Below are 26,325 nucleotides of genomic sequence, written 5' to 3' on the forward strand. Positions count from 1 at the left end.
TGTCCTTACTATGAAGAAACTTTTCCGTCTCTGGGTGCGAAATCTCCTCTCCTCTCACCTAAGCTGGTGTCCGCGTGTCCTTTGTGTTGATCTTACCAAAAACAAATCTCCTGCCAGCTCTGTGTATTGTCCCCTTATATATTTGTAAATGTTAATCATGTCCCCTCTTAATCTCCTTTTTTCCCAGTGTAAAACTACTTAGCCTAGCAAGCCTTTCTTCGTATTCTAGTGTCTCCAACCCCTTAATCAATTTGGTTGCCGTCTCTGAACCTTTTCTAGTTCCAGGATATCCTTTTTATAGTATGGTGCCCATAATTGTGCACAGTATTCGAGATGTGGCTTCACCAGCGATGAAAGTGGGCGGGTACGGGTGGGTACGGCGTACCCTTAAGAATTTAGCCGTGGGTACGCCATACCCACCGCCACCGGGACGCCACTCCCTCCCTCCGCTGCTGCTCACACCGCGCTGATGCGAGGGGAGGAGAGCGCAGTGTGCGCCTCTCCTGCCCCTCAGTGTCTAGCTTTGATTGGCTCACGGATCGGCGCCTAATTGAATGTAGACACCGTGACCTGCACCGCCGCCGGAGACTGAGGGGCAGGAGAGGCGCACTCTGCACTCACCTCCCCTCACACACAGGAACAGGTAGCAGCAGCAGCAGCGCGGTAAGAGCAGCAGGGGAGGGGAGGAGGGGCATGTGTACCTGGCACTGGGGGCATATCTGGCACTGGAAGCATATCTGGCACTGTGGGGGCATTTCTGTATCTGGCACTAGGGGCATATCTGGCATTGGGGCATTTCTGTATCTGGCACTGGGGGCATATCTGACACTTGGAGCATATCTGGCACTGTGGCAGCATTTCTGTATCTGGCACTAGGGGCATATCTGGCACTGGGGAATTTCTGTATCTGGCACTGGGGGCATATCTGATACTGCGAGGACATGTGTATCTGGCACTGGGGCATTTCTGTATCTGGCACTGGGGGTATATCTGGCACTGGGGTCATCTCTGTATCTGTCACTGGGGGTATATCTGGCACTGGGAGCATATCTGGCACTGTGGGGGCATTTCTGTATCTGGCACTGGGGGCATATCTGGCACTGTGGGGGCATTTCTGTATCTGGCACTGTGGGCATTTCTGTATCTGGCACTTGGGGCATTTATGGCACTGGGGGCATATCTGTATCTGGCACTGGGGGCATATCTGGCGCTGGGAGCATATCTGGCACTGTGGGGGCATTTCTGTATCTGGCACTGGGGGCATATCTGGCACTGGGGGGACATGTGTATCTGGCACTGGGGGGCATTTCTGTATCTGGCACTGGGGGCATATCTGGCACTGTGGGGACATGCGTATCTGGCACTGGGGGCATTTCTGTATCTGGCACTGGGGGCATATCTGGCACTGGGGGCATCTCTGTATCTGGCACTGGGGGCATATCTGGCACTGGGAGCATATCTGGCACTGTGGGGGCATTTCTGTATCTGGCACTGGGGGCATAGGTGGCACTGGGGGGACATGTGTATCTGGCACTGGGGGCGTATCTGGCACTGGGGGGGGGGGCATTTCTGTATCTGGCACTGGGGGGCAATGTATATCTGACACCGGGGTGCAAAGTATATCTGACACAGTGGGGGCATTTGTGTATCTGGCACTGTGAGGCAATGTATATCTGGCACTCTGGGGGCATTTGTATATCTGGCACTCTAGGGGCAATGTGTATCTGGCACTATTGGGGTCATATGTGTATCTGCCCCTCCCCCATATGTGTATCACGCCCCCATTTTCATTGGCCACACCCCATGTGGCATATGGCCACACCCATTTTTTCTACTTGCACCACTGGGCCTCACTAGTGATTTATATAATGGGAGTATAACATTCTCATCCCCTGCATCAATTACCCGCTTTATGCATGCTAATACCTTGTTTGCCTTTTTTGCTGCATTCTTACTTTGGGCACTACTGCTAAGTTTGTTATCTATGTTAACTCCTAAATCTTTTTCCAATACTGAATCCCCTAGTTTTGCCCCATTTAGTGTGTAGGTAGTAGATTTGTTCTTGCTGCCAAAGTGCATTATCTTACATTTGTCTATATTGAACCTCATTCTCCATTTTGCTGCCCCTGCTTCCAATTTAAATAAATCGTTCTGTAGAGACTCAGCATCCCCCTCAGAATTTATTACCTTACACAGTTTGGTATCGTCTGCAGATATTGACACCACGCTCTCTAGACCTACCTCTAGATCATTTATGAAAATGTTGAACAGTAGTGGTCCAAGTACAGACCCTTGTGGCACCCCACTTAGTACTTCAGTCCATTTCTAAAAAGTTCCATTTACCACCACTGGCTGCTCCCTTTTATCTAACCAATTTGTAATCCAAGTGCATGTTGTGCTCCCTAGTCCAAGTTCTCTTAATTTGAAGATACTGTAAGCCTCATGTGAGGTACTATATCGAAAGCTTGAGCAAAGTCTAAAAAGATTACATCCACCTCTTTACCCTAATCTACGTTCGCACTTTTTCATAAAAGCCTATTAAGTTAGTTTGGCATGATCTATCCTTCACAAATCCATGTTGGTTCCTATTAATAACCTTATTGGCTTCAAGGAACTCCTGTATACTATCCATTAAAATACCTTCCAGTACTTTGCCCACTATAGATGTAAGACTTACTGGTCTATAATTACCCGGTTCAGATTTACTTCGCTTTTTAAATATCGGCACTACTTCCGCTATGCGCCAGTCTTTGGAAACCATGCCTGATGTAAGTGAGTCAATGAAAATCAAATACAGGGGTCTTGCTAATTCAGAGTGTAGCTCCATGAGAACCCTTGGGTAAATTCCGTTGGGACCAAGTGATTTATTAATCTTCATTTTTTTTAATTGGTCACAGACTACTAACTAACTTAGATGAGCATTTAGTAGTTGGACATTATCGTTGCTGAGGTTATGCATTAATCCTGCCATCTGGTCCTCTCTTGTGAATACAGATGAGAAAAACTTGTTTCATTTTTCCGCTATGTCATTGTCGTCTTTGATTAGGACTCCCAACTTGCCTTACTCTAATTCTTTAATCTTTTGCTGTTGATGTATTTAAAAAACTTTTTGGGGGTTGATATAATTTCCTTTGCTATTATCTTTTTTTACCTGTAGATTCCTTCTACGAGGATAAGAATTTTCTTCCACTGCCTGTGGCTGCGAGGCTGACCATTGACAACAGCTTCCCTCAATAACTTTTCCAGGTTCTTCATATCTAAAGAACACACAAAGACACAACAAAGGGAGAGCCGAATATTACCAATCTATTCATATGGGGTGGGTCAGTGGAAGTTCTAATAAGGCCAGATGTACTAAGCCTTAAAAAGTGATAAATTGCATGGAGATAAAGTACCAACCAACCAGCACCTACCTGACATTTTTCAAACCCAGCCTGTGACATGGAAGTTAGGAGCTGATTGGCTGGTACTTTATCACCCTGCAATTTATCACTTTTCAAGGCTTAGTACATCTCCCCAGTATGTTTATTCCATTCAATTTTGATTTATTTAACTCCTGAGCCCCTCCACATCTGCTGGGTGACTGTACCAATTATAAATGAATGCTTCCTTATATACAAATCAAAGCATACATTTAACATTGATGATTTTGGAGAATGGTATTTGAATATTCAGTGAATATTAAAAAGGAAGATGAATCAAGACAACCAATCAGTTGTTAGTTAATAGCTGATAGGTTGCTTTGCACAACTTCTCTTTGTCTCTCTCCAAGGCATGATACATCTGTATCCGGATGGCAGATAGACAGTAAATCTATATACAGTCAATAGGTCGACACCAGATGGTCGAAAGTCAAGGTTGACAGGGTCAAAAGGCCCACACACAAAAAGTTGACACATGGGTTTTTATGACTTTTCATGATTTCTAGGGTTGGTGTTAGGCACTAGAGGAAGGGTTAGGTTTAGCGTTAAAATAACCCAAAAAACTTGTTGATCTTTTCTGTGTCGACCATTTAACTGTTGACCTTTTGACCCTGTCAACCTCTTGACTGTTGACCATTTGGTGTCAACCTACTGACTGTATATCTAGACACTGTCAAACGTTTAATCCACATCCAATACATCCCCCCCCCCCCCCCCCCCCAAAGTGGCATACTAGTTCATTTTAATGTTTTCTTGTACAGTAGATCCCCCCTTTGAAGTCTGTTGGTTTGGAAGTACTGACAGTAAGCATATGGTGGGCTAAAAAGAGCCTACAATCTTCTTACAGCAGAAAATGTTCATATGCTCCTCCCCAGGTTTAAAGCATGAATTAATGTTGACAATTGGGATTGAGGGTGCAAAGTAGGCTTTGGCACCTAGACATAGATATGTTTGTTTAGCCCATTTTAGTAAATCAATATGATATTGCCTTGATAGTAATTTAATACTAAGTCTTATTGGCACCCGTGTGTACAAAGCCCAAAACACGTCTACTTTATCTAAAACAATGAAAGTATTGTACAGTAGTTATGGACATCTAATGTGTTATTTATATACTACTTTTCTCTGAAAAGATCTACAAGCACTTTACATTTGCAGAATAAAAACTCAATACAGAACAAACACATTAAAGATAACCGGAATATGGAAAACAGAACTAGGCACTATGTATTCTAAGAGTACATAAGCATTAATTAAATGCTTGAGTAGAAGATAAATTCGGAGTTGTATTTAGAAGATTTCAAGAAAGGAGGCCCCTCAGACTGTTAGGCATGAGCCCCAATATAGGAGCCACAAAGCAGCAAGCGCTGGTCCATATGAAGTATAGGAGGTAATCTAGGTACCAGCAATGGTTCCTTGACTCTGTGGCCAGAGGGGTCTGTAAATGAGAGCATGAATGGGATCGGTATCCCACACATGCGCACAAATGAACAAGTCAGTGGTCTTCTCTAGGGACTGCATCCTAGATGCCGGATGGGGACTGCAGCGACAGCAGGGGAGTGGCTTCCCATTGTCTTTGCTATTGTAGTCTGGCCCTGCAGTACCAGCGGGAGAAAACACCCCCCCCCCCCCCCACCCCGGAACTGCCTGACTGGCTCAGATTAGCAGAGTGTGCTTCCAATGGCAAGGCACTAATTAAGGTGGCAGATATAATGAGGGGAGGGGGGATGGGGAGAATAGTTCTAGGTTCTGATTGTAGCAGTGGCACTTCTAGAGGTGGGGAGGAGTAGTTCTAGGTACTGCTTGTAGCAGTTTTCTAGAGACGAGGAGGCCAATGTGCAGGATCCGTCTGGGCCCCCTCCTCTCTAGCCAGTGGCAGTGCTTAGCTCTGGGCACTAGGGTCTACAGCGCATGCGCAGATCTCTAGGAAAATGGTGAAGCAGCCATTTTCCCAGTGATTTTTCTACTGCGCATGCACAAAACACTGGGAAAATGGTGCTGCAGCATTTTCCAGTGATTTCTGCTATGCTGCTGCTGTGCCGCAGGACTCCGGAGGGTAAGTATTAAAAATAATGGGTGCAGGAAATGCATTGTGGGCTCCCCTGGACCCCAGCGGGCCGTGTGCACCTCACACACTGCACCCATTATATATACGCCAGTGGCTTGTAGTCACTCTTCCTTCCTATGCTGAGATGAGCGAGTGGGGTTAGGGGATTCAGAGCTTAGTAAATTTGACAATAAAGCAGCACTGTTGAAACCTTATGGGCTACTTTTGTGACCGAAAATGTGAGACATCATATATTTTTGGGAAACTTAATATCTGCAGTGTTTTGGGGGTGTTTTAAGAGGATATCCTGTGAATATTATTTGATAAATAATCCCCATAAATTTCTGTTGTCAAATTCCATAGAAAATATCCTGTCCTTGAGGATTTCTTCCTTCGGAATCTCATTTGTTCACTAGTTGTTTTGCATTTTGACTAGTGCAATATATTACTAGTCGTATAACCACTGTGCAGGCTCTCCCCACTTTATTCCCAATTCTGCAGACACGAGCTGCACAGTACACAGCTGGGACTGGCTGTGTCCAGCTTTCTCCCCTCTGCTGCAGAAACTTTGGCTGAATGTCTGTAGGGTTAGGGTTTGGCTGTGTCTGGCCATCATGTACATTCACTTTTAATGTTTTCTGCCAAAATAGTCCCAGTATTATAAGTATTTTTATTTTAGGGTGCCACATTGCGTCCACAGTTTCACGTAGGGAATATAGACAGTAACAATTAAATTTTCTATATCATTTATATGGTAAATGTAAGTTATATTTCATGAACCACTCAATGTAATAAATTAAGAACCTACAGTACGTAGGACGTGGAAAAGGAGCGAGGGTTGTGTAACTCACTATGGTACTGTACATGTAATAAGCCTTGGAAAGTGATAAAGTGGCGATAAATAAAGTACCAGCCAACGAGCTCCTAACTGTCATGTTACAAGCTATGAATGAAAAATGACAGGTAGAAGCTGATTGGTTAGTAGTTTATCCATACCTCCCAATGGCCCTGATTCCAGCGGGACAGTCTCTCTATTCGGACACTGTCATGCGGTGTCCCACGGGTGATTCCTGAATAGATGCCGTGCACATGTGCACGGCGTCTAATCAATGCGAGGAGGTGACAAGTTTGTGTTGTAAGGTCACACCCACCCGACACCAGGCCACACCCCCTTTCTGGGTCGCACACGCCTATGCCATGAGAAGGTCCTGATCTGAGGTCTATAAAAGTTGGGAGCTATGGTTTATTTATCTCCACTTTATCATCCTTAGTACAGTCTTAGTACATCTGCACCGCAATGCATCTGTGGAGGGGAAGGCAGTGCAGACCTCAGTGAGCCTGTACTAGTGAATGACAAATGTATAGTGTCAGAGTCACTGAATGGGTTTAGAGGGGAGATGTTTCAAAACATTTAAAGCAGTGATGGGCAACTGGCGGCCCTCCAAGTCTTCGTTTGTGGTCCCCAGCTACTTCCTACTTATAAAACATGCTGATATGTTTTTTTAGTGAGGGGTCTCTTTCATTCATTAAATATGTTACTTTAAAGGGGTTTACACACTGAGAGATCCGTGCTTAATTTCTAAGCAATCTGACTACATTGCTTAGAAATTAAGCACAGATCTCTCCGTGTGTATGCCCCATAGCGATAGCAATGTGCAGCCCTGCGTGGCACTATCACCGGTACTAGATTGGCTGCTGGGTGAAATGAGCATCCCCCCCCTTTTCTCAGCACACATCGTGCTGTGTGTTGAGTGGGGGAGAGATGTGTGCTGAGCGTTCGTGCTAGATCGCTCAGCACACATCTCTGGGAGAAATCTCCCCCTGTGTATGGCCCTTTTACTTACTATTGAGACTAAAAGTAGTCTGTGGTCTTTTTAAAGGTTAAAGGGCCATCCTATGTGGCCTCTGAAGTTGCCTGTTGCCCTTAGAAACCAATCAGCGTCTACCTAGCATTTTATAGCTTGCACTTGATAAATACTAGCTAGCAGCTGATCAGCTAACTTCTCCACTTGTCTACTCTTTAGTTGATTTGATACAATTCCTCCAGGGGTTAAAGTGGAGGGAACGGGATGGGACTCAGTTCCAGTACCTGTAATCGTAGGTGGGACTAGTTCTGCCTCCTCCATGGCCCTGAACTTAATTCCAACAGAAAAGCCCACCCTGCCACCCATGTCAATAGATGATGCAGATGGCTTTAGTGTCACTGCCCTCCTCAGGTTCTGGTGGCTCCACTCCTGGTACTCACACACACTGTGTCTGCTGGATGGTTTCATCCCCTCCTCAGGACCCAGTGGCTTCCTTCCATATGTGATTCCATGCTGTCTCTGCCGCTGAAGTGAAGTAGAGCCACAAAGAGGAGCAGGTTCTGTGCATGCTGAAGCTAAGGTGAGAGGGGTCTGGAGGGACATAGAGAGGAGGGGAAGCTGCTGGTGGGACACAGGACATGGAGCTATTGGAGGCACAATGGCGGTGAGCTACTGGAGTGACAGAGGCAGAGATATGTATATGGGTTAATGCTGTGGGCATTATGTGTGTAAGCAGCACGTCTGTAAGCATTATGCATATAAACAGCAATACTGTGGATATTATATGTAAGGGGGACTACTACTGTGGTCATTATGTGTATAAGTGGCACTACTGTGGCCATTATGTGTAAGGGGCACCACTACTGTGGGCATTGTTTATAAAGGATACTACTGAGTGACATAACGTGAATAAGGGGCACTACTATGTGATGTAATATGAATAAGGGGCACTACTGTATGTCATAATGTAAATAAGGGGCACTACTATGTGGTGTAATATGAATCAGCAACATCACATGCAGTGTAATGTGAATAAGATTGTTCTACTGTGTGGCATCATTTGAATTGGGGTACTATTGTGTCACCATGCCCCATCCCATCTTTTGCAACTAGGGGGCTGCCTAAAGCCTTGCACTGGCCCTGGCTCCGCCTTATGGGAGAGGGGGAAAGTGGTGGGGGAAATGTGTTCCACCACCTCTCCAGGACCACTTTAATCCATGATTCCCCCTAAAAGATAATGCAAGGAAGACATGTGCGATGGGTAGTGCTAGGGGTCAAACATGAGGAGGACCCTGCCCTGCTCCTTAATGACAGTCACATAGCTACAGAAAGGTCTACCAATCCTCCGCAAGCATATTGGGACATAAGATTTTTTTGTTGTTTAAAAACTTAAAATATTTGTTATGTGTGGAGACCACATCAATTTCTTCTCTATTGTTCATATTTGTTTATAAAACCTAGCAGGAAAAATATTTTTGAACAAAACACTAATAAAAAAAAGTGGAACATACAGTATGCTATGTAAGTCTGTGTATGTCTCTCAACAGGACACAATGAAAAGATTGTTGAGCACAGGGAAAATGCCTAGATTATACGCTTAATCAATTAATGCAAATATATTTATTGAGTGGTTTATATGATTGAGTGTAATACAAAATTGTGTGTGTGGTTTCAAAGAGCTATATTAAATATGATGCAGCCACATCTGGTCAGTATACCATGCTGTCTCTCTGAAGAACAGTATATTATGCAGCTCCATTTTAACAGTACAACGACTACATGCTGATCCGGTTACATAATACTATGTAGCCCAGTATATGGTAACCAGACACAACTGAGCTGTATTATTATTGTAACTAGTATTCTGGTGACTAGTATGCAGAGCAGGTGTACATCATTCACGTGTGAATTTCACATTACAAATACCAGGAATCATTCACATGTGCATTAAAAATGCAGATTTAATCTAAACCTGTGTTTTAACGGACTAGGCATCATCAAGGACGGATGGCCCCAATAATGAAGTATCCAATTTGCTGCAAGTTGCGCGATGGATAATTACCGGAGTAATTTAGTATTGCTCCTGCGCGGGGATAACTGATATGAAAAGCAGCTATCAGCACGATCCCCTAACACTGGTACAGAAGTAGCAGTGACTTACCGCAGAGGTGCCAGCCTTTTCCTTAGTTCACGTATGTGCACAGCCAAAGGTCATGCAGTATGGAGGCAGAGGAGCAGTGGCAGAACTCCTGAGTCCCCCTCCTCCGCCCAACCCCAAATAATATGCCACATGGCAGTAGGTGACAAGGAGGGGTAGAGGGTGACAGGGAGAGGCAGGGTGTGACAGGGAAAGGGTAATTATAATTATGAGAGGCAGTGTGTGACGGGGAGTTAGTGGATGATAGGGAGTGGGTGACAGGAAGATGTAGTATGTGAAAGGTAGAGGAAGTGGGTGATTAGGAAATGGTGAAAGAGAGAGGCAGTTGGTGATGAAGAGTGAGAGGGAGAGGCTGTGGGTGATGGAAAGGCAGTTGGTGATGGGAGAGTCTGTGGGTGACAGGGAGAGAAGGATGATGTCAAGAGGGTGACAGGGATAGGCAGAGGGTAATGGGGAGTGGGTAAAAGGTGATAGGAGAGGCCGTCGGCAGATGGTGATGGGGAAAGGCAGTGGGTGACAGGGAGAGGCAGATGGTGATGGAGAAAGGCTGTGGGTGATAGGGAGAGGGGGACAGGGAGTGGGTAAAAGGTGACGGGAAGATGCTGTGGTCAGAGGATGACAGGGGGCAGAGGGTGATGGGGAGAGACAGGGGGTGATGGGGAGTGACAGCTAGAGACTATGCATGACAGAGAGGCAGATGGTGACAGGAAGTGGGTGATAGGTAGAGGGTGACAGGGTGTGAGTAAAAGGTGACAGCTAGAGACTGTGCGTGACAGAGAGGCAGATGGTGACAGGAAGTGGGTGATAGGGAGAGGGTGACAGGGTGTGAGTAAAAGGTGACAGGGGAGAGGCTGTGGTCAGAGAGTAATGGGGAGAGGCAGAAGATGATGGGGAGAGGGTGAAAGAGAGATGCAGAGGCTGTGTGTGATGGAGAGGCAGTGGGTGATGAGTAGGTAAAAGGATATCAGGGAGATGCTGTGGGTGACAGAGAAAGGCAAGAAGTGACGGTGTGGGTAAAAAATTAGGGGGAGAGGTTATGGTCAGAAGGTGGCAGGGGAGGCTTAAGGTGATGCGGAGAGGCAGAGGGTGATGGAGAGTGACTGGGAGAGGATTTGGGTGATGGAGAGGCTGGTGGTGATTTGGAGTGGGTGAAAGGGAGAGGAAAAGGATGACAGGTAATGGCAGGGCATAACAGTGAGAGAGTGATGAGGATAGGCTGTGGGTGATGGGGGAGAGGCAGAGGATGGCAAATTATTAAATATTACAGTATTACGATTTACTTTCCTGGGCTCACGGTAGAGCTGCAGAACACAGAGGGAAGCTCATTGACTCTTGGGTGAGGCTGTGGTCAGAGTGTGACTGGGAGAAGCAGAGGGTTATGGGAGGAGGCAGAGAGTGGTGGGGAGAGGGTGAAAGTGACAGAGAGGCAGATGGCGACAGGAAGTGTATGAAAGGGAGAAGTGAAAGGTGACAGGGAAAGACAAAAGGTGATAGGGAAAGGCAGAGGGTGATAGGGAGAGGGTAAAAGAGATAGGCAGAGTCTAACAGGGAGAGGAATAGGGTGATCGGGAGAGTGATAGGAAGAGGCTGTGTTTGATAGGGAGAGGCTGTGGGAGCTGGGGAGAGGCAGATGGTGACGGGGAGAGGCAGTGGGTGACATATTGTTACATTTTACACCTTATACACTCCTCACATAGATCGTGACCTCAGATGCAGTACAGACTCAGGCAGTCACTGGCAGACAGAAAAAGGAAGTGCTCGGGACTCGGGGAGAGATGATGAAAGGAGTGAGGAAATGGGTTGGGCCAGGTATTCCTCTCCTCCGGCTGGTCCATGCATTGGTCTTTAGTCTTTTCCTTTGTGGCCTGGATACCAGCTGCTGCTGCACATGGACATGGCTGCCTCTGCTCCTCCTCTCCTCTCTTATACATTTGGCGCTGGGACGGTCATGAGAGGATGACATCAGATCCCTGGCACCTAAGGACTGCCTCATTCATACAGTGGATTACGGGGTTGTGAAAAATAAGGAGGTAAGGAGAGGAGCTGAGAGGGCAGGAGAGAGGAGAGAAGCCCCTCCACCTGTGGGTCCTGACTGCAGAAGGCAGCGATAAGCGTTACAGCATCAGTGTGACTCATTGTGATGCCACCCACTGCGCGACCCTTCATTGAGGCAGGCCCCGGTACACTGCCACTAGTTCCGCCTCTGCGGTGGACAGAATCCACTCAGATCCCTCATTGCAACCCGGACCTGCTTCCCATAGGTAGGCGCAGGGTACTGGATACCAGCGCCATCTGAAGATGCCATTAGTTCTCGCAAGCAAACTCTGAAAACTTTTAGTTTTCGGAGTTTGCTGAATACTAGGTGACAGCTAATAATGAATGGGTCTCTTCCATAAAACATGAGGACACTAGTGTTTCTGCATGTGTAATAAACCCAATAGTGATGCTGAATAGGCCCCTTAGAAATGCACGTGAAGAATGTGTGAATGGGTTGAATACTGAGGGGGGACATGTACTAAGCATTGATAAAAGTGGAGAAATGAGCCAAGGGAGAACTTGCCCGTGGCAACCAATCAGCACTGACGTAACATTTATAATTTGCATAATATAAACATATACAGAGCAGCTGATTGGTTGCCATGGGCAGCTTATCTACTGGCTCACTTCTCCACTTTTATCACTGCTTAGTACATGTCCCCCTTAAAGCAATATGCACAGATTTTTAATCCAGAGTGGTAAATGCATTAATCCTACTTTTACAAGGATACATCTTGAAACACCTAGATTTAAGTATATATTCAATTAAATTATAAATGCGCACTAATAACTAATAGGCCTATGGGAATGTTTTCCTGTCATACCATAACATGTTATATAATGGAGACATTTACAAAGTACACTTTATACTGTTCAGTGGTTGTCCTGTCACTTACTGTTGTGTCGGAAAACTCTAATTGTAGCTCCTGAAAGCCTGGCACCGAGAACCAGAGACGTGTGGTTTAGCTCATCACTTAATATAAGACAACCCTGTGATATTAAAATATAATCAAGTCAGTCGTAATGTAAGAACACAAGGTGACAATATTGACAATGACAATAAGGGAATGGGGCAGATATACTAACACTTGGAGAGAGATAAAGTCAGCGGTGCAAGTATGCGGATACTCTCGAGTACGGAGTACTCTTAAGAATTTGGCAGCGGGTACGCAGTACCACCTGCCACACACTTTGCCATTACCACAATTATAATGTGTCACAAAGCAACAAGACCATGGTGCTGGGCAGCATGGCAGCTCCTGCCACTTTGTCAGGATTACTGGGAGTGCGACAGTGGCTGTACTTTCCTGTTATACTGGAGGCATTACTATATATTTCTATTATACTGGAGGTATCACTATTATACTGGAGCCAATTTTAGCCTTGCCTCTAGATTCCCACTAAAAAAGGGGCTGTCGTGTGGCCACGCCGTTAGTGTCATGTAGCCACTCCCACTAGCAGCATGTGACCACGCCCCCTCACAACACATGACCACACCCATTTTTGGCACTCCGTACAACTAAGAAAATATTTCTACTTGCACCACTGGATAAAGTGGACAGAGATAAAGTACCAACCAACCAGCTCCTGCCATTTTTCAAACACAGCCTGTAACATGACTGGATGGTACTCTCTTTATCTCTCTCAAAGGCTTTGTAAATAGACCCCTAAATAGTTATAAAAAAACAAACAAACAAACAAACAAACAAACAAACAAACAGCAGGCAGTTGATATTACATATTTCTACTAGTAAAGGCAGACATATGCTGGGTCACCTCTTGGTCCTATCCTTCCCCACCCTGTCCCCCATTCTGTACCACTATGTCTGACCCCATCCCCACTCAGTACTGGATTACGGGGGTGATTCCGACTTGATTGTGGCTGTGCTGAATTTGGCACAGGTACAATCAGGAGCACAGACATGCGGGGGGACGCCCAGCACAGGGCTAGCCCGCCCCGCATGTCCGTCCTTGCCCCGTTGCAGAAGTACAAAAGCATCGCACAGCGGCAATGTTTTTGCACTTCAAGAGTAGCTCCCGGCAAGCGCAGCTTTTGAATGCTGCCCGGGAGCTACTCGTCGCTGCCCGAGTCGCAGCGGCTGCGTGCGGCATCACGCAGCCACTGTGGCCCACCCCCGAACGGTCCGGCCACACCTGTGTTGGCCGGACCGCGCTCACAAAACAACGGGCAAATGCCGCCATGCCGCCCCCTCCCACCCAGCGACCGCCTCTGTCTGTCAATCAGGCAGAGGCGATCGATAGGCAACGACAGCCATGTGCCGGCGCATGCGCAGTTCTGACCTGATCGCTGCGCTGCAAAGAACTGCAGCGAGCGATCAGGTCAGAATGACCCCCTACATACGTAATATTGCCGGGCGGGATGCCGTGTGTCTGTATCCTGACAGCAGCATCCCGCCCGGCAGAATGTCGGAAGCGGAGCGAGTGGTACAAGTCGCCTTGCAGGTTCGCTGCTGGCTCGCCACAGGTTCTATTCCAACTCTATGGGTGTGGTGGATACCCACGAGTGGAAATAGCCCTTGACTGGCAGCCTTGTTGGCTGTTGGGATTCCGGCATCAGCATCCTGACTGCTGGGATCCCGACAGCCGGCAAATTGAACGGATCCCTCAGTACTCCATTCCCTCCTCCCACCCGCACCATCCCATGCCCTGGCTCCTACTGTGCATGCATGCTGGAGACAGGACAAACCTTTCAGAATTATTATATAGATGTAATACCGATACAAGAAATGTAAGTGAAACTAATGCTAATATTAATGCAATGGGAGTTTTAGAGAATTTCTGCTATTTTTTTCAAGTTTCAGAACAATTTATGTAGCTTTGAAGTCTAGAAAAGACAGGAATGCTTGGAAGTATTCTCCACACTTTCATCATTATTGATATCTCGCATCTTGGCCCTCATTCCGAGTTGTTCGCTCGCTAGCTGCTTTTAGCAGCATTGCACACGCTAAGCCGCCGCCTACTGGGAGTGAATCTTAGCTTAGCAAAATTGCGAACGAAAGATTAGAAAAATTGCCAATAGAAATTTCTTTGCAGTTTCTGAGTAGCTTGAGACTTACTCTGCCATTGCGATCAGTTCAGTCAGTTTCGTTCCTGGTTTGACGTCACAAACACACCCAGCGTTCGCCCAGACACTCCCCCGTTTCTTCAGACACTCCCGCGTTTTTCCCAGAAACGGTAGCGTTTTTTCACACACTCCCATAAAACGGCCAGTTTCCGCCCAGACACACCCACTTCCTGTCAATCACATTACGATCACCAGAACGAAGAAAAAACCTCGTAATGCCGTGAGTAAAATACCTAACTGCATAGCAAATTTACTTGGCGCAGTCGCACTACGGACATTGCGCATGCGCATTCGCGACTAATCGCTCCGTTGCGAAAAAAAAATAACGAGCGATCAACTCGGAATGACCACCCTTGTTGTAAAGATTATTCACATAGTGTGGCACATGACTTGTTCTGGGCAGCACAGTGAAACAATAGTATCATTGCTGCCTCATAACGCTTGGGTCATGGGTTTCATTCTCACTATCTGTGTGGAGTTTGTAACGCTCTCCACAATTTTTGTGGGTTTCCTCTGGGTGCACCAACTTCTATACTGATAGCATTATTGGCTTCTAAAGAAATGAACCCATGTGTACATGTGGCAGGGAATATTGGGCCTAATTCAGACCTGATCGCTATTGTGTGAAATCGCACAGCGGACGATTATTGAACGTCTGCTCATGCGTATGGATAGTAATGATGCGAGGACAAACTGCAAAAAATCCTGTGTCTTTTTTGATCGCTAGGCAAACGCAGGCTGAATGACAGGAAGGGGGCTATTGGGGGTGGTTACTGGCCGTATTCTGGGAGTGACTGGAAAAACGCAGGCGTTCCCAAGCATTTTCAGGGAGGGTGTGTGACGTCAGTTTCAGCCTGATCAGCCTGATTGTTTCGTACTGTAGGGGTAAGTCCTGGGCTACGCACAGACGGGAAAAATCCTTAGATGGTGAGTAAGTTGCGAACGGATTTGCAGCTGACCTGCATTTGCAAAGCTTTTAGCACGATGTATGCAGACTTACACAGGGTGGTTTTTCACTGTCTGGGCGGCGACTATCCAATCGCAAACCTCTGCAAATTCGCACAGGCACGTTCTGGTCTGAATTAGGCCCATAGAGTGAAAGCACAACGGGTACTAGTGTTAATGATTCTCTGTTTCTCTGTTTAATATGCATATGCTATTAATAAATAAATAATAGAGCTGCGTTTGTATAGGTGAGCTACGTAATTAATCAGTCCAGTTTTTTACCCATCAACCCATATAAATGTAATACCTAAATACAGCTAAAGCAGTGGTTCACAAACTTTTTTGATTCAAGGCGCCCTAGAGTATTATAATATTTTTTGCGGCACCCTTAGGTCAAAAGTTTTTTATTGAGACAAGGAAAAATAAATATTAAATTAAGTAAACTGTGTTTATAGGTCATCCTTAGGCTCAATTGTATGATGAGGGACAAGATTTGCCTCTGTTTGTCCACATATATTATGATTGGCAGCCACCAGCACTGATTTTGCTTATTACAATGACCATTGATCATTTTAATTGGTCCTGGACCACCAATCCAAGTCACCCCTGTCAGTGCCCTGAGGCACCCCAGGTTGCCACGGCACACAGTTTGAGAACCACTGAACTAAAAGGTACACATTTACACCAGACAAAATTTGATACTACTGTATGCAAGGTGTTGTATGCTGGAGTAATACCACAGTGCTGCTTGCTATAATTGCCGATTTATACCTTTAATAAGGTACATGTGATTGTGTCGGCCCCGTTTTCTGGGCTTGCTGAAAAGACGCAGCTTCACTGGCTACCAGCAGCGGGATTTATATCCGGACATCCTGAGTAACATGAGGGTTACTGAGATGTCTGGTGGTCCTTAGACGCAGCAGCGGATTACACAGTAACCTGCAGTGGACGCCTCTTGTGGCTTTTGAATATTTTCACTCCACCTCTGCATACAAAGGTGCAGTGGTGATATAATTAGCGTCCGCCTCTGAATCAGTCTGATGAATATGGAATTTAGGCCCAGATTTATCAAGCCTTGGAGAGTGCTAAATTGAACGTTGATAAAGTACCAACCAATCAGCTCCTAATTGTCATTTTTCAAACACTGCCTGTAACATGGCAGTTAGGAGCTGATTGGTTGGACTATATCACCATGCAATCTATCACTCTTCAAGGCTTTATACATCTGGGCCTTAATGCCCTTTACATACAGTACTGCTCTGCATCTAGCAGACTCCTAAAACAAATATGCTCAACAAATGTTCTAAATGAATAATAGTCATAAAATAAAATAAATCATTTTCAGCAAAATTAGATGTTACAACTTATTTGCTTACTTAGTTTCAAAGTCTGTGGGGTAATTGTAAAAGGGTCCGAGTTGCCGGAGGTGTGGGATTTCGGGAGAGAATGCCCGCATTTTTAAAGCAGCAATTGTAAAACCAGGTTGGTTTTGCCTTGTATATGAATGCTGCTTTAAAAATACGGCATTCTCGCCTAAAGTCCCACACCTCCGGCATCTCGGACTCTACTACAATTACCCCTGTGTCTTAAAACAGAGGTTCTCAAATGCGGTCCTCAAGGCACCCCAACGGTCCAGGTTTTAAGTATATCAATGCTTGGCCACAGGTGACTTAATTAGCACCTCAGTCAATTTGATTTAACCATCTGCGCTAAACCATGGATATACCTAAAACCTGGACCATTGGGGTGCCTTGAGGACCACATTTGAGAATCTCTGTCTTAGAATAAGATAATATGTATTTGGTTACTTTTTGTTCTATTTCCTAGTTCTATTATTTTTTGCTCAATATCTTTGTTGAGTGGACGTTGTTTGAAATGTACATTTCACTGAATTAAACTATTTTATTCATGGGCATCTTAAGAGAGGAGGGGGCCTGTGTGCAGTCTCCTTCTCGGCCCCCTCCTCTCTAGCCGGCAGCATAGTGGAACTCTGAGCACTAGGGTCACAAGAGACCCTAGCGCTGTCCCAGGTCCAGTGCGCAAAACTCTGTAAAAGTGGCTGCTGTCCCATTTTCTCTGTAATCTGTGCAGCGCTGCTGCTGTCAACACGGGAGGGGTAAGTATTCAAAAAAAGGGGGCAGGGTGTGCTGTGTAGGCCCCCCTGTGCCTAGGGGCCTGAGTGCACCGCACACCTCGCACCCATTATATATATGACACTGATTATATAGGTATATAGAGACTATTTTATTCTGTACAGCATGTAAAAAGCAAAAAAGGTACCTTTCCGACCAGTGCTGGGATACTTGTTGAGTTTGTGGCGAATCCCATGGGACATACCATCGCCGCTTCTACATTGAGGAACTCTGCAACCAAATGCTCCAGCTCTTCGTTTTTATCCAAGTTCCCTGGGAAACAATACTGCATTTAATAGAGATTTTCAGGCAAACACATAATGTACGTGGTTAGCATAGAGTATTTTTTTGCATGCATAGGAAAGACTTCACGTCCTTCGCTTCATTTAGGTACCAAATGCAGATAACATATAATCATATTCTACAGTAGCTTATTTCATCCATCTACCTACTTCACAAGAAACATCCAGAAACCTACAGCACAAAGGAGTCCACATAATAATGTCTGTTCCTCTTCTACATAAAAATGAGCCACACTTGCTGTTTTTGTTTACATCCCATTGTCGGTACGCACTGATGTTTTATCATTTCCATTAAATCTTTGCATTATGCAGCTCCCACACATGGATTGTGTACACTCTTCTCTAAAGGGCCCTACACACTGGGTGATCCTCCGCCGAGTTGCCCGACGGCCGATAAGTTTCTTCACTCCACCCGTCACCCGCCTCCATAGCAGTGCAAGCTAATATAGACGAGATTGAAGGATGCGGGGCTGCGCATCCTTCATCGTTGGTGCCTACACACTGAACGATATGAACGAGTTCTTGTTCATTAATGAACGAGAACGTTCATATCGTTCAGTGAAATCTTTAAGTGTGTAGGGCCCATAACCTGTTTTGCATTTTTTATTCTATGTAACATGTAACGTATCATATTATGTTACATATTACATGTAACATGTCTCCCAACATCCAGAGCAGGTAAAGAGGGACTCCCTCGCGTGGCAAAGCTGCACGTGACCAATAAGGGAGCAGGGGCCTATGGAAAAGGGTGTGTGCCTTCATGGGAGTGCTGCCATCACAAGCCACGCCCCAATTTTCATCACTGAGGGGGCATGTCCAGCGCTCTGAGAACTGCTGGCATGCCCTGTCTCCCTTGAATAGACACTGTGCACACGTGCACAGCATCTATTCACCACTGTTCTGCTAACACAGCAGCGAAAGAGCCTCCCAACCCCCCCCCCCCCCCCCCCCCCCCCCCTTCCCACGGGACACTGTGACCCGTGGATGGGACATTGGGACAGTCCAAAAAAATGGGACTGTCCCAAGAAAATTGGGACAGTTGGGAGGTATGTATGTAATAAAGATGCCATTCTGCAAAACACCAGCTTAGCAAAGTTGTAGTGATACCAAATGAAGCATACTTTGCAAAATAACAGTAATATCTCAATTTCGGGCTAAGAGTGCGATTTGCCATTTTCGCAGCACACCGCATCTTGCACCCCCCACCCGCCTTCCCGAATCCCGATTTCGGCCAAACTGCTTCCAACACTGCGGGGGTGTGAGTTTTTTTTTTTTGCAAGATCAAGCTGCCGTAAAGTGCAAGTGTTGCTGCGCCGATCCGGCTGACCAAAGTCATCCTCCCGTAATTGAATTCCCACCATAAAATCTGATTGGTTGCTATGGCAATATCGCCACTTCTATAAATAAGCACTTTAGTAAATATACCCTGATCAGAAAATGGTTGTTTACAGAATGGGTTAAAAGCATAATGTTACAAACTATCATGCTCTGACTCACAAGCACATAAGAAGTAAAAAACAACAATAATTTTTCACTTCAGATATTGTACAGTACGTTTACATTGTTTAGTTATTTATTACAAAATGATGGGGAATGATGCATTTACTAAGTGACTGTAGGTGGTGAGTGGCTGATACTGTGATTCGATGGTTACTGGCGGCTGCACTATGCAGGCTTGCACATAAGTCTAGAAAGTACTGTAGTACATGGGATCAGCAGCAGCAGCTTTTTATTTCAGGAAGAACTTTTGAGAGGTCAATTTTTTTTCTCAATACTGCATTACAAATTCTGCGAAACATTCCAAACTGTGTGAAACTTGAGGACAGTCACCTAAAGGGGCGTGTTAGACAGGTGACATGGAAATAGTATATGACAGATCTAAGCATTTACCTTTCACCTATATTTCCAGGGGTAAATTTATGAGGTGAACAAGTTTAAATGACATTTGTACATGTAAATGTCGATACGCCTGACAACAGTCTGCCCAAGATCCTGGGCTGGAAAACAGAGCATATGAAATAAGTTAATTCTAACTTTCAGAGGCAACTGAGGCTTATATTGAAGGTCATTCCGACCCGTTCGCATGCAGCAGTTCTTCGCTGCGGTGCGAACGGGTCGGGACTGTGGCTGCGCAGTGGCCGCAATGCGTACGCGTGTGGTCGCCGGGCAGTGACGCTGCCAGCGCAGAAAGTGATTGCAGCGGCGATCGCATGAAGACTGACAGGCGGGAGGCATTCCGGGGCATCAACTGACCGTTTTCAAGGCATGGTGAGGCGAATGCAGGCGGATCCAGGCGTTTGGAGGGCGGATGTCTGACATCAATCCTGGAACCTTCATCGCTGAATCCGTCGCACAGGGTTAGTAACTCTTACCCTGGTCTTGTTTTGCAGGAAACGTTTTTTAGCATAGCAGGGCTGCACAAGCGTTCGCAGCCCTGCTATGCTAAAATACACTCCCCCATAGGCAGAGGCAGAACTCTGGGAGGCAACGGAGTCATCTGCCGCCGGGCTCCTGCTCTGAAGGGGGGCTCTTCTACCCCCATTCTGTCACACCATTGAAGTAAGTTAATTGATGGCTGCCGCTATCTTTTCACTATATGAAGTTACTTCTCGGACAATTACACATAACTTCATATAGTTACAATTCTCATGCTTCCTGTACTGGAGCAAATAGCTCCATCAGTAAAGTGTCTGCTGTCAGTGGGTTCTAATCCTGGGTATGACTGCTAAGAAATGTGTGATTTAAAATAAAAGACAATGAAATGTATATATATACAGTATCTAAAAAAAAATTCAGAACACTCCATACACACGCACGCGCGCACACACACACACACACACACACACACATACATATATACATATATTTATCTAAATATAAGGGGGATGGGGGGGCAACTGGTATGAACTTGCCTCCGGGCAACTGTGACGAACTTACGCCACTGCCCATAGGTAGCGTCAAGTTGATCACACGAGCAGCAAAAAGTTGCTACGTGCGATCAACTCGGAATGAGGGCCATTGGCCCTCATTCCGAGTTGATCGCTCGCTAGCTGCTTTTAGCAGCAGTGCAAATGCTAAGCCGCTGCCCTCTGGGAGTGTATCTTAGCTTAGCAGAAGTGCGAACGAAAGGTTAGCAGTTCTGCTATTAAAAAATGTCATGCAGTTTCAAAGTAGCTCGAAACTTACTCCTACCTTGCGATCACTGCAGACAGTTTAGTTCCTGATTTGATGTCACAAACACGCCCTGCGTTCGGCCAGCCACTCCCCCATTTCTCCAGCCACTCCTGCGTTTTCTGCTGACACGCCTGCGTTTTTTAGCACACTCCCGGAAAACGGTCAGTTTCCGCCCAGAAACGCCCCTTTCCTGTCAATCACTCAACGATCACTCGAGTGACTGAAAAGCGTCGCTCGACCGTGTGCAAAACTGCATAGTTTTGTGTGAGAGTACTTAGCGCGTGCGCGCTGCGGCCCATACGCATGCGCAGAAATGCCGATTTTTAGCCTGATCGCTACGCTGAGAAAAACGGCAACGAGCGATCAACTCGGAATGAGGGCCCTTGTTCCTTACAATGCTCAGAAATCACTCAGAAAATTAAATATAAAAATCTCAATTTGTTGCCTAATAGTTCTATTTCTGTAACAAGTAATACAACCGTATCCAGTAATGCAATATATAAAATATGTATTTGTTATCATTTATGCTCTTGGGGCTGGGATAATTTTGCAAAACTTTACTCAAAAAAGTAGATGTAGATCGGTATCCGTTTGGATGGTCGACCATGTTATGGTTGACAGTCATTAGGCGACCATTAGTCGACATTGACATGGTCGACATAGACACATGGTGGACGCATGACAGGTCGACATATGAAAAGGTTGACGTAGCTTTAAAAAAAAATGAGATTTTAACATTTTTCATACTTTATCATCCACGTGGACTACAATTGGGAACGGTAACTTTGCCTGCAGCATGGCAAGCGAAGCGAGCCATGCAAGGGGACGCGGTACACTAATTGGGGTTCCTGGTCATGTTATGGAAAAAATGACACCAAAAACAGTTAAAAAATCCATGTCGAACTTTTCATGTGTCAACCTGTCAATGTCGACCAATAGTGGTCGACCTAATGACTGTTGACCATAACATGGTCGACCATTCATACTGGAACCATGTAGATCACACAACCAAATACTGTATATAATGAAGGATACGTATTTTATAAAGATTTCTAGTGTATTGCATTTAACTGTTCTTCAGCCACTTGACAGGAAAAATAACTATGAACATATATTGGGGCTAATTCAGATCCTGAAGCAGTGACGGCTCCAGAGGTGTGGCTGCAGCACAGTCCAAAATTCAAATAGGGGAGCCAAACCAACTGCCAGTGAGTCCCGACCGGTGATGTTTGGCAGCGTGTGGGGTGGCAGCAGGTGTGACCCCCCTATTTGAATATGGGACTGTGCTGCAGTCCCACCTCTGGAGCCGTCACTGTACCGAAGGATCTGCGTTTTGATGCGCAAAGTACTACTGTTTGGTACTTTCTGCATTTTTGCGCAAGCTGGAACGAGTGCTGCGACACAGGACTGTCTGTGACTGACCGATAATCACTCAGCTGCGCGAAAGTCAAATTTACGTACACCTCAGAAGTCGACTCTGTTTTATGATCATGGTTTCTGTATTTTCTGGAAATCTAAACTTCTATATTATGTTCTGTAAAGCAGCTTGTATACTTTTGGAGAAAAAGCACTAAAGAAAATGTATTATTATTATTATTATTATTATTATTATTATTATCATCATTATTATTATTATTGTCATTAGTGACAGATGTACTAAGCTTTTGAAAGAGATAAAGTGGAGAGAAATAAAGTACCAACAAATCAGCTCCTGACATTTTTTTTAATGAGCTGATCGGCTTTTACTTTCTCTCTCTCCTAAGTTTTAAAGACCTTATTTATCTTGGAACGCTATTGAGACAGAAATTGCGATTTTCTCAGAACTGCTGCTTTAAAATGCATGTGAATATCCACCCAGAAAGGTAAAAGACGTCCACCAATACATTTGCAAATTTGCATTCTGGTCGACCCATGCATATGCAGGCTATATGCGGCTGCAGACGCAGCGGCGCCATGTTTGTAATCGCAGCAATCACAGCTGACATCAGATGCATGTCCCGAAAATGGGCATGACACGCCTGCGTTTTTATAACCACTCCCCACAAATGCCATATAACCTCCCACAAACCGTCACTTCCTGGCAATCGCTATGCGATCACACTTTGCTGGACCTGCAATCACATTGCAAATGCATTTCTGCCTTTGCACACGCGTGATGCGGTAGCAGCGCATGCGCAGTCGTCCAATAATCAGCCGATTCGGCATTTTGCAACTGTAGCTGAATAAGGCTCTAAATGCTAAAATAAGCTGAAGGCTGCATAAGCCTGAGGCCATATAAGAGCCCAATTTTTTGTGATTGGTTGTTTGTGACTAAGCACTTGCTAGGCAGATCAGTATTTTCGTGGGTATTTTTCCTATAGGATTATAGGGCTGTCCATCAAGGGTTTAGGGGTTGGTCTTGGAATAATATATAAGCCATGGTCATGTGCCTCAGACTTCCTCTTGCCATTTTGGAATGGCCCAGGAAGGCTGAGTACTGATTTAATTATATACTGTTATAGTTCTATTTTTTTTTTTGTATTGTGTCCTCACTGCGCTGTGCTGGCTCCCCCCTCCCCCCTTCCACTGGTTTTATCCTTTATCCATTATAGTGCTTGGCTCCTGTCCCCCCCTGCTGAGCTGCGTCCAGGAGGGTCTGCTCTACTCCCCCCACTGTCGCTTAGCTTCGGCCTCGAGCTTCCGGCGCTCGTTCCCGGAGCGTGGCCTCTCCTTATCCCCGTCCTGGCGCCTGATAGAGTGCGGCGGGGTCGGACCGCTGCGGCCCGCGCTTCTCCCCCTGCTCTCGTCCGGCCGGGGCAGCGGTCCCTGGTGGTGTGCGGCCGCGGTCTCGGGGGTCAACCCCGGCGGCCGTGGGGCTGCGGGCAGCTCGAGTCGATCTCCGTCCGCTTCCCCTGCATCCTCCCCATTTCTGCCCGGCTATATGCGCCGGCGCACACTGGCTGCCTGACGGCCCGGGATGGGCTGCGGGGGGAGGGGGGGCGGGTCCCGGGTGCCGGGCTTGGAGATGCGGCTGCAGCGGTTCCAACGTGCCCCCAGCTGCTGCGGCGCGGTGTGCTGGCACCCTGTTCCCACATGTTGGGGGCGGGTTTTTTGGGGTCCCTCACTGGATTAGCGGGGGGGCTGATGGCCTAGGCGCCCTGTGTTTCGGGCGGGTGCCCGCCGATGGCCGCAGGTGCGGTGGGCGGCTCCCTTTACGAGGGTCCCCGACCGCGGTGCTCGGCGCGTGGCCCTGCTGGGGGCAACCCCCCCAGTTCGCATACGGGCCTTTCGGTCTTCCGCCCTCCCCATTTCCCGGCTTGCGGGTGCCCCGTGTGGGCGGGTGGGCATGGTGCAGGGGTGGCGGCCTGGTCCTATATTTTCCCGGGCGACGGGTAGCCGCCCACCCCCGGGCGTCCGGCCTGCGACAGTGGGACGCCCCGTGGGGCATGGCTCCTTTCTGACGCTATTTCCTCCCTACCATGCGGGGTCCCCGTCGCTTCGGCCCGCTTCCCTGCGTCCCCCTCCCGCCGTGCCTCCTGTTTCGTGGTCGAAGCACGGGCGCTTCTTGCGCTTGTTGTCCCCTCTGTTTTGTCTGTGCAGGTGTCGATGGGTCCGGGGGAGTCAGGGTTTCGGCGCGGAGGAACCGGAGGCCGAGGAGGGATGTGGCTACAGCGGCAGAGGAGGACGCACCGCCGTGGTTGGTGTCGGGGGAGGCAGCTGATGGTGTTGCAGGTCCTTCAGGAGACGGTGAGCATGCTGTTGTTTTTTCCTTATTGTTACAGTATTCCTTTTAACCGCTGTAGTGTTACGCTGGTTCTCGTTGGCGCCCGCGCTAGTTGGCTAGGCTCATTGCGCGGCGCGTGGCGTTAGGCATCTCGGCCTGGAAGGGCGCCGGCGGCTACTTTTCCCTCCGCCCCCCCCTGCGGTTCGCGGGGAAGGCGGACGGGGGGGGGGGGGGGTTTGGCTTTGGGGGGACGGCTTTCCGTACTTTCATCTGTGGTTCCGATTTTTGGATTTTCGGCTTGTTGCACTGGGTCGCGACCTGCCGAATATCCCCGCATGGTGCAGGGGGTGGTAACGGCATTTTCTTGGGGCTGGACCACACAGTGGGGTCCCAGACCGCAGGCCCCTCGCGGTTGGCGTTTTTGTTTTGCGCTCCTTGGGGGGGGGGGGTTTCGCTTATGGCAGGGGCAAGTACACCGTAGGTCCACTCACGTTTCGTCCCTCCTGCATATTTGCGAGGCCTGTCTCCCGTCACGAGCGGGTAACCTTGCCCGTGGTGGCGCGCCGGTGGGTGCCCAAGGAACCCGGGCTAGTGCCGCCTTATCCTACAATTGTCGTATCTTTATGGGGTTTTTCTTTTCATGCTCCATTTCCGAGACCGCGCGCGGGGTGAGTATTAGTCTTTTATGGACTCTGCGTTTTGTTTCGTGAATATGGGCCGGGTACCTTCTTTTTGGCTAACTTGTACGTTGGGTCGGGCTTTCGCCGCTTCCCCTGCGTCCCTATCACCTGCAATTTTTCGGGCCTCGACTAGGGGCCTGTTTTCTGCTGACAGGTGGGTGCCTCTGGGTTTTTTCGGTCTCATGTGCCTTTTTGGGAAATTCTGCTCTTTCTGGCATTGGCGCGTATTGTCCGCATCCGGCCCCTTCGGTGTTTCTCGCTACAGGGACTATTTTCTCTTCAGGGGTCTGGGAGGCATTTTGGTTTTTGCAACTATCCTTCTGTAGGTTGCCAGGTCTTTGTTCGGGGTACGGGGTGTTCCCGTTTGCCACGGTACGCGGCAAGGGCCCTACCGGTTGCCTGAGGTTGCAGGGGTGGGCGCTGGGCACAATTGCGGGTTGTTGTCGCATCCCCACTGACAAGGTACCGACACTTTTGGGGTTTTTGTTAACGACTGCTGGGGGTAACACGAAGTTCGGCTTAAGCGGGTGCAGTTGTTGTTAGCTCCTCCCATTTGCATGCAGGGTTATCCCCATGGGTGGCATAGTTTGCAAGAATCCTAAGGGCCCCTGTGGGGTCAACCAGGTAGCGTACCGCAGTTCCCTTCCCGCGGGATCAGTGATGTTTGGTGGTTTTGGTCTTCATTCCTATAGTTTTTACGGGGAGGTTGTTGTGGCCTCCTCCTACTTGTTCCCTATGGTCCCCCCAGGCTTTGCGGCTGTTGCGACATCTGCGTGGCTGCTGGCGGTGCAGTTTTACCATCCCGCTCCGGAGTCGGAATGGGTTGGCGGATGCT

At 47.3% G+C, this 26,325-nt stretch overlaps 1 protein-coding gene across 1 annotated transcript in view; it reads right to left on the reverse strand.

Moving 5' to 3' along the window:
- LOC134910470 (serine palmitoyltransferase 3-like) overlaps positions 1–26,325 on the reverse strand; it is a 312,941-nt gene that overhangs the window by 40,223 nt on the left and 246,393 nt on the right. Inside the window, exons 6-8 of the mRNA XM_063918543.1 lie at positions 17,780–17,904; positions 12,366–12,459; positions 3,152–3,257 (exon numbers count right to left, since the gene is read on the reverse strand). Coding sequence (XP_063774613.1) covers positions 3,152–3,257; positions 12,366–12,459; positions 17,780–17,904 — 325 coding nt within the window. The remainder of the gene's footprint in view (positions 1–3,151; positions 3,258–12,365; positions 12,460–17,779; positions 17,905–26,325) is intronic.

This window comes from Pseudophryne corroboree, chromosome 4 (assembly GCF_028390025.1).
Source record: "Pseudophryne corroboree isolate aPseCor3 chromosome 4, aPseCor3.hap2, whole genome shotgun sequence".
Classification (NCBI taxonomy): Eukaryota; Metazoa; Chordata; class Amphibia; order Anura; family Myobatrachidae; genus Pseudophryne; species Pseudophryne corroboree.